We start from the raw sequence: 9,332 nt of genomic DNA, 5'->3' as shown, positions 1-9,332 counted from the left end.
TATCAACCTTTCATATTTTTATTTCATGCAGCATTATTAGTGGAGGTGTGTGTAGGGATACAACAATGGGATGTAACAATGGCCTACTAACTCCTTCAGTCCTGCACCCATTCCGGCTCATCCTGCCATAATGTTCTTCTTGATGGCTCAGTCCGGATTCTTGTGCTCACTCCAAAGTCAGTCACCCAAGACTGGGGGGTGAAACACATTTCTAAGTGTACTTGTTCCCAGGTTTGTTCCAACAAAGACACTATCTTCTTTTATGAAGGGTACAAAAAAGCAGAAGTACTAGTTTTGTATAAATAAAGACACATTCAAAACATAATAAAAAGATACAGGTTCTAAACAATGAAGTATATACATGCTGCTTTTTGGCTTATCCGTATGTCATAAAGACCAGAACACGGATGTCGCATGTGCACAACTTGCCAGGTCATTCAATGATGTCCCTATGATTAGTAGGATTGATTTTATGGCTTTAAAAAGAAAATGAAAAGCTGAAGCAATGTTAGAGGGAGCCATCATTAAACAGGTCAACAAAAATCAGTTGTAAAATCGAATTCGTTATTCTGCTCAAGTCACTCTATGGGACGAAGGGGCTGTGTGTCAAAGCGGCCAATAGGGCGATTTTCGTCCACATTGGCACATATAGAATCAGCCCCAAGCCTTTAACTGATGTAAGGGATTGTAATACCTACAATGGCCTTTAGATGGCATAATTGCTGCAAGGTTGAGAATTCCATAAAAAAAACAAACCTCACAGGGGCCTCACAAATAAAAGACATTTCTTTAAGTTAATAATTACAGCACCATTATAGAAAGGATGCACAGGCCTGTACTTACCACGCGCTGCGATTCCAGGAACAAAAAAACACACATTATTGCCAGTTCAAGTAAATAGCCTGCAAGGCGTCTTCCGGCGCACAAGGTGTCATAGTAAATAAACATCAGAACCTCTTCATGCTAGAAAAGTTGGCAACTAAATAAATGAGCCCTCCCCTTATTTGTGTTAAGTATTTTCATGCTTGTATTGTGATTCCTTAGTTTTCGTGATTAAGTAGAACCATCAAATGATAAATCTTTAGCTATTGACCACTTTCACCGTGGCTACAGCTTCCTACCATAAAGTATTGCAATACACAGAGCCACGTATACTAAGAAATGAGTGTCCCCCACCCAGGCTGGAAGGCAACTTAAGGTTCATTCAAGTGAATGTGCTGCTCCGAGCTCATGTTTGTGTCACGGTGTATGCTCCAGTGTGCGCCCCTGCAGCCCCAGCGACGTGTGCGCTAGCTGCAGGAGATCGGTCGCGACAATCGGGGGCATGGTGGGGGGCGTGGCAAACACATCACAGACGTGTCACTGAGCTGGTTTGCCCTCATTGGCTGAACCAACTCACGTGACGCTGACGTCACGCTGCTGCAGCCCCAAATCTCAATTTCAGTTGTGGCGGCAAAATGTAGCAGCGTCGACGCCCGCAGCGCCGCGGACACTTTAAGAACTCCAATAGGCAATAAGGTAAGAGTCCTGGAAGTGCGCACGGACACAAGCACGCGCACGTAGCGACGCTGCCACCATGAGCTTGGCCTACGACACCTTCAGGGTTGGGGAACAAGCGGTGCCAGATGGTTTAGCACAGGTCAATAAAGGTCAATAAATATGGCCCACAATGTCAGAGGCATGAAAGGAGAAAAAAAAAAGTGTGCATTTTTTATTTCCCGATTAAAAAACAAATAATTTAAAAGGGACTCCCTCCTTCAAAACAATACGAACATAACAGCCTGTTTTCTTTCAAGGTTACAATATTGTCTCTCTGCACATCTTCATTGGGCGTACTGGAGTGACAGCTCACATTACTGTCACTTCACTGCTCAAGAGAGACTTTGTTTTAGTACATCATGTAAACTTCCGCGTTCCAAAAGAGAATCCGAGAATTGGATCTCCAAGTTCCAATGTATTTTGTACAATGTGCAGTCAACGCTTTCACACAATGTGACATATTAAAAGATGCTGGCCGGCAGAGTCCTTACATCTCCTACACCATCCGCACTGAGCGACCAGCGGCCCGGTCATGGAGTTCAGCAGACATCTTGTAATAGGTCACGCTCTGTGAAAGTGTGGCGTGTAGAAGTATCGTTCCAGTTTGTATTTTTTTTACTGTCTCTCACCAGTGGGTGATTGTTCATTTTTCCATCGTAGGTCTTGATTATACACGCCCTACTTTTGCTGATGTACTTATTGGGATTGTGTTATATTTTTGTTAACCAGATTCGAATTTTCAATGACGCCTCCATTTTTTGACAGGCCGATCTTGGTGATTTCACACCATTTATTCCCGATAGTATTTTTTCCATTTGGTGGGTTATTTTCAGTGATGGTTTTTTCTCTTTGACATGTTGCTCCGCATTTTACAGTGTGTTTTTATAGGTACACAATAGGAGATGCTATGGGTTTTAAGCTATTTCTATACAGTATGTATTTAATAAATTGATTATTTTTGTTATCTTTTGGTAATCCAGTGCTCTTAGTTGGGATTTTTTTCTTCTCTTCGCACTACTATTTTTACCCAATAGCACCACCAATGGCAATTATCTGGGTATTATATTGTTATTTGATTTATATAGAGCTCAACTGTTTTTTGGTACTGTACCTGATACTAGTTGTCTGTGAGCAATATCTATAGATATATCATTAGCTCTGTCGGGATCATAGAAGTGATCCAAATACCAGCACAGCACAAGGGGTAGAAAAAAAAAAGTGTGTGCCGAGCATTCACATTGTAAGTGAAACTTCTTTGTCTTTTGTCACAGAAATTGTATTTGTGATGGTGATGTTTTTAATTACAAATGAAAACAGTTTCAGTGCCAAAACAAAAAGAAGTTTGACTTAGAATGAGTGTTTTAGCTATTTACACTTCTATATTTGTAGTAACTGTGAATTTGTGTATGTCACTGTGCGTGTGTGCATCAGTCAATGTCAGTGTGTGTATCACTGTGTGTGTGTCTTCCAAGTGTGGCACTGGGGTGAAAGGTGAGCTCACCATGTCCCGCAGGCTCTTTCCACACTCTCTCTCCCCCCCCCCCCCACCCACCCCCAGAGCTGCAGGGACACGGTGCACCTTCCGGCCGAAGAAGAGATCTCGGGGGAGCCGGAGCACTTGATGCTGTGGGGAGGTGGGCGACGGCGGTGCCATGTGCTCGGTGCGGGGGGAGTGTGTCAGACAGATGATCCAGCGCCACCGACCCGCCACCTTCCTCGTTACCGGACACAAGCAGGCCGAGTCCCCTCAGTCCGGAGCAGCCTCCCCACCCCCCTCTCCTCCCCCTGGCGGAGCTGCATGGACATAGCGCCCGGAGCTCACAGCCCACGTCCAAAGAGGTGATCTCAGAGAGTGTGTGTATTCCTCCTCTCCGGTGACTGGTGGGAGCTGGCAACACTGACATCGCTGATGGCCTCTTCTGCCAGCAGTGACATCACTTCCGGGTCTGTACTTCTGTGACCTTCAAGGAAATTTACTGCCAGGGAACTTTTTGTGTGATAGGTGCCGCTAAAGAAGTTTCACTTTAAAAAGTAATTATTCAGTGCATCATGCAGACATAGCCCAACATTTCGGTCTCCATTGGGACCTTATTTAGGGGTCGGAAACGCCGGGATATGTCTCCGTTATGTACTGAATACTTTTATCTTCTACCCTATGTGCTGTGCTGGTATTTGGATCACTTCTGTGATCCCCACTGATCATTACCTACCTTTACCATGCACCACCAACCACTCTTCTGACGACAGTCCGACACACCTTTAATTACTTTGGATATGCCTAGAGGTGTTTATTATATTTAACCTTGTGTGTAGCGATGCTTTGCAGTCCCTGACCTAAAGGTGTAAGACTGTAAACAGATTGTTCATAACCAATGAAGCATTAAACAATCCACCTAAATCTCTGTCCACAAATTTGGTGCAACCAAATCTGCAACATGCAAAATATGGTAACAAATTCAGCAGGGTACAGCATTTCACTTATAATATACTTTTAAATCCCCACGCTCAGCCTGTAATTGACTTTGCCTTGAGAAAGTGTAGTGAATACACGAAACCTACGTCAGAAGTAGGTTACGTTCTTTGATGACATCACAAGGGAGAGTGGAGTCTAACATGGTGGAACTCGCCACTCGCTCATCCCACCGATAGATGCGAACCAGCATCTTTTAAAATATTTTTCTTCTGCTGGGAGAGCGTGTTTTTAACTGGTGCTCTATGCACCCTGCGTTTTTCTTCCCCGAAGCGATCAAACATCTCACGTTTTGCTGAGGATTTTAAATATAGCAGGACGGGTGATCTAATGCACTGGTGTTACGCTCTGCTGATTATGATCTGTTATGAAGAATTAGCCCTCGATTTTTATAAATATATAGATGAAATAAAGATTTGAGGGGTCACAAGCATAATACAGGACATGCCTATATTCATGGGGGGGTGGGGTGTTGTGTGTCATGATTGATCAGTGATTCCTTTTTTATTCCAATCATTAACAGCTGAGCTAGTGTACCATAAATACTGTTACCTCTAAATTTGAGTATTTAAACTCAGTGGTTCTATAAGGCTCTTTTTATCTTGAATTGGCGCAGTGTTTTTGAGTCAATATTAGTACTCCTGCACACTTCTCTCCCCACCATATATTCCATTAGGTTAATAATAAAAGTTAGATTTTAATACTTATACAATTCACAGGATATTTTGTGCTTGTGAGCTATAAACTGGAATTTTTTTTCTTCTTTGAGGGTCAGCATTTAATTTACACTGAAAAGAAACTATGCAGGACAGAATATCATGTGATCTCCTTAAAAGGCAAATAGGTCAACAATCCAAAACGGATGTATTGCAATCATGTTTGTCTGGCCATACAATATGGGGTGCTGTGACCATGGAAGAAAATGTGGTGCGTACCTTGCACCTTTAAAAAATAAATTTTAAAAAAAGTCATCAAGTATAATATGCTTTCTTTTGTCACCTGTACACCTTTTAACGCATGATCGAATGTCTAACTAGCATCTCGAGGGTTATGGGAAATACAAATATTCCAGGCTGGGAAAAAATATACGTGTGCATTTCTTATTTAAAAATGAACCTGTTCTACGAAATTCCATGTTGGTCTTTCACTGTATGTCACCAAAGTGGGGTAAATTAGGAAATACCAGTTGGTTTCTCACAATTCATCTATTTTCTCAAGTTAATTATAGACTTGTATTAATATCACCATCATAAGAAACAGAAACATTTCAAAATACATTGCAAGTGTTATATTTGTCCAACCGTGTACAATTGGCTGTCACATTGTCTCTCGGATCTAAGACAGGCTGAACTCGGATCTCTGAATTTCAGGTCACAGCTGGTTTTTATAGAAGTTCTAGAAAGCTGAACTACTTCTGGGGTTGACCCTTGCTAACTTTTCAATAAACCCTCCGTGATTTATACTGAGGATATTGATCTTGAACAGCAATGTGGTGGAACTGGGACACAAGGCAGATCCTGCCAACAAACTCGATGATATGATTACACTGTACATTTTTGAATGCTTTCTTATAGAGTCCCACATAACACATCAACTGAAATTGGGTGATTTTCAACAGAGCAATTGCCACATGTACAATATACACTTGCATGAAATTGTTTTGACTGTTCAACACTGCTCAAAATACCCCACGATAACGATCCCAGTTATTAATGAGCAGGAAATGTTAATACGTATGGACTACATTCAATAAGCTATGAAACTAATGGGAAGACAGCTTCACAACATATTGGTTCAGGACTCCTAACATTAGGGCGGAGGAGTGTTTTTGTGCATTTTAGCAGTTGTGCTCTGTATGTGGAATTGCATTTTCAAGGTGAGGATTACTGCACCTCAGCATTGAATGCAAATAATGCGGTACAAAACAAAAAAGAGTACGTTAGCATAGACGCGCACATTGCTTCCCATCTTAATTAATGCAGCTGTTATTAGGATAAATTCCAATGTACACTTCATAAAAAAAGATGATTATAAAGGCAAATATACTGTACAAAGACTAATTAAAAAACTTATTCTGTGCCAGAAAGGTCAGTATATATATATATATATATATATATATATATATATATATATATATATATATATATATATATATATATATATATATATATATATATATATATATATTATAGATTTAAAATAAAAAATTACAAATCAGTGCTTTTAGGACATGGGCATTATACCCAGATTTTGCACCTGAGCACCATTCCTGTCGGGAAGTATTTATGGATATGTAATATATGGAGTGTATTTCCTTTGTATATATCACTAATTTCTGAAGCCCATCAGATTAATTTGAATGTAGCGTTTCCAAAGCTTTGGATGGTTTGTGAATTTCCAGTGAGAGGTCTATCAGTCGGCACAATACATAAATTGGGCAAGCCCACCCAATGCATGGATCATATTAAACTGTAGACGTCATAACATGTTACTAGATAATCCTAGAAAACCTCACACAAACCCCATGTCTATAAAAGTAAATGCTGCAGGTTTGCAGTCCTGCTCTCTAAAAACAAATCCCTTGCGTCCCTTTCACTTGACAACCCACTTAATGCGCTGCCTGTACAAATGGTTTAAAAAAGGGGTTTCTGGCACAGAACGAGTCAAGTCTCGAAAAGACAAACACGCACATTGTAAAAAGAGAGAAACCATCTATCCAAACAAATATCCTTTGAAGAAAATATTAGATTCTGCTGATGGGGCGAGTAAACAAAACACGGGGATTTTCTGAAGATATGCCCCGCCTCGTTGCCAATGCAATGATTTTTAATCTACTTGCATCTGGGGAGGTCAGAGAAACTGATTAGGCAAATTAATTTTGTTTGAAAAGCGTTAAATAATTGCTGCTGTTTAAGAGCCAGAAAAGCATCACAAGTCCCTCAAATCAGGAAAGGACTTCCAGGTATAAGAATGATATTTAAAAAGAAATTGTTTTTTAAAAAAAAAGTTGCGGGGGAAGCAATAACACGGCTGCAAAAGTAGTAGTTCATGGTCTTCCAACCCTTGCTCCATCTTCTTGACGTCTTTTACTGCAGAAGCCTTCCTGCTAAAACAGCAGAGGGTACTGGTATGTATATACAGAAATATATATATTTTAAATCCAACATTTTCCCCCAGTCCTTCATCAGGAGTCTCTATGGATCAGAAGTCGCTGAGGATGCTGATGTCGGCAAACTCTTTCCTGTATCGATGAGAGTAGAGGCTGAGCAGGAAGGCCCATTTCATGGACATGACGCTCCAGACACAAGACAAGTAGAAACTCTTTGGATCCTTTATGGCTGCATGTAGACATAGAAGTGTAGAACAAAAAAATGGTGTTAAAGTAGGAGTAATACAGAAACTGAAAAATGGATTTCTGAACTTGAATCAATTGCTAGCTCTATTTAAAGTTACATATGTAGAAATGTTCTGCTGCTTATGTTTACAATTCCACCCTCATCTTCCTTTTGAACTTGATCATTATGACATTATGTATACAGTAACAGCTGCACGGGAAGCAAATATATTATTTAAGTTCAGAAAGTGAAATATATATGTCAGAGGGCAAATTACTTTATTCATCTGAAGGAACCTAATAAATAATAATACTGTACTGTAATAATAATAAAAACAGGGAGGTGGGTAAAGAATAAAAATCCTTTATATAAACCCTTATGCTGCAGTGAAAGGGTTAAAGCCAGTGGACCATTATCACACAAAGAACAAGCGGTGTGTTAGATTAGAATACAGCCTGGGATGAGGTGATCAGGAGTTCAGGTTCTCGCGTCATTGAGCTGGGACACTGCAGATTGCAGCGAGATCCGTGAGAAAACTGCCATTTAACTCAATAGCCATTTTCCTGCAATGGTGACGTGATCGGCAGTATTGCAGTTTAATGAATACAGTCTGTGCTTTCATAAATTCCAGGTTATGCATTAAATCAGACTTTTATACTGTTGCATAATCCCTTCATTTATTGATGAAACAGTGTTGCCGCCAGGTGGGCCTGCAAAACATTGCAATGAACTGAAGCTCTGTCCAATAGTGACGTTGTTAATATCACATCACTTTAGGGGCCATCAGAATTAGCAGGCGTTTTTAATGCCTGATACTTTTAGAAAAAAGCATCTTAGTAAAATTAGGTCTTTTCTGAAATTCGGACTACGAAGAAGTGTCGTAGCAATTTAGCTATTAGCAATTTTTGTGTTATAGCAGATACTGTAGCACAGCGGCTGATCTATATCTACATATCTAAATCAGAAGCTCCTTGCACACAGAGTACTGTTATTTCTTTACCCAAAATAAAGAACAATTGTGTTCTCTGGTTGACTAAATGTTTTCTTCACTTAAAACCATTTCCAATCTCTTGGTTATCAACCTTTAGTTCATCTCTGGGACTCTAGCATTTGCTTGCAGGCTTATGCCCTGTGGAATATTCAAAGAAAGACGCGGTTTCCTGCAAGAGTGACAGAAGGCTTATCAAATTATCACATAAGTGAGCTACTATTCATTATTAGAAGATCCTTGCACACAGACGCTGCTTGATTTTGGGTAAACAAATCACAGTTTCTTTTCTCTGTACACACTCTCTCTAGGTGACCTAATAACATCTTTTGGGTTTAAATATCACCTCTATGCTGACGACACACAAATGTACTTTTCAACACTCGACCTTATACCTGCTGTACAAACCAAAGTTTCTGAATGTCTTTCTGCTATATCATCCTGGATGGCCCTCCGCCGCCCTAAACTCAACATGGCTAAAACAGAGCTCCTCATACTTCCTCCCAAACCTGGCCCTACTACCTCCTTCCACATTACTGTTGGAACTACGATCATTCACCCAGTAGCCCAAGCACGCTGCCTAGGGGTCACACTCGACTTCTCTCTCACATTCAAAACATATCTAAAACCTGTTGCTTTTTCCTCCGCAATATAACAAAGATACGCCCTTTCCTCTGTTGCTCGACTGCTAAAACTCTGACTCAGGCCCTCATTCTCTCCAGTCTTGATTACTGTAACCTCCTGTTGTCCGGCCTTCCCGCCTCTCACCTGTCTCCCCTACAATCTATCCTAAATGCTGCTGCCAGAATCACTCTACTCTTTCCTAGATCTGTCTCAGCATGTCCCCTCATGAAATCCCTCTCCTGGCTTCCGATCAAATCCCGCATCTCACACTCAATTCTCCTGCTCACTTTTAAAGCTTTACACTCTTCTGCCCCTCCTTACATCTCAGCCCTAATTTCTCGTTATGCACCATCCAGACTCTTGTGTTCTTCTCAAG

General features: G+C 40.7%; 1 protein-coding gene across 1 annotated transcript in view; it reads right to left on the bottom strand.

Annotated features, from left to right (window-relative positions):
* Window positions 1-5,195: 5,195 nt before the first annotated feature.
* SLC48A1 (solute carrier family 48 member 1) overlaps window positions 5,196-9,332 on the bottom strand; it is a 35,643-nt gene continuing 31,506 nt past the window's right edge. Inside the window, exon 4 of the mRNA XM_075591694.1 lies at window positions 5,196-7,347. Within this exon, the coding sequence (XP_075447809.1) occupies window positions 7,211-7,347 (137 nt within the window). The 3' untranslated portion in view covers window positions 5,196-7,210. The remainder of the gene's footprint in view (window positions 7,348-9,332) is intronic.

Source organism: Ascaphus truei, chromosome 3, assembly GCF_040206685.1.
Source record: "Ascaphus truei isolate aAscTru1 chromosome 3, aAscTru1.hap1, whole genome shotgun sequence".
NCBI classification, from domain to species: domain Eukaryota; kingdom Metazoa; phylum Chordata; class Amphibia; order Anura; family Ascaphidae; genus Ascaphus; species Ascaphus truei.
Note: the sequence above shows the minus strand (reverse complement) of the source record. Positions and strands in the feature narration are given on the sequence as shown.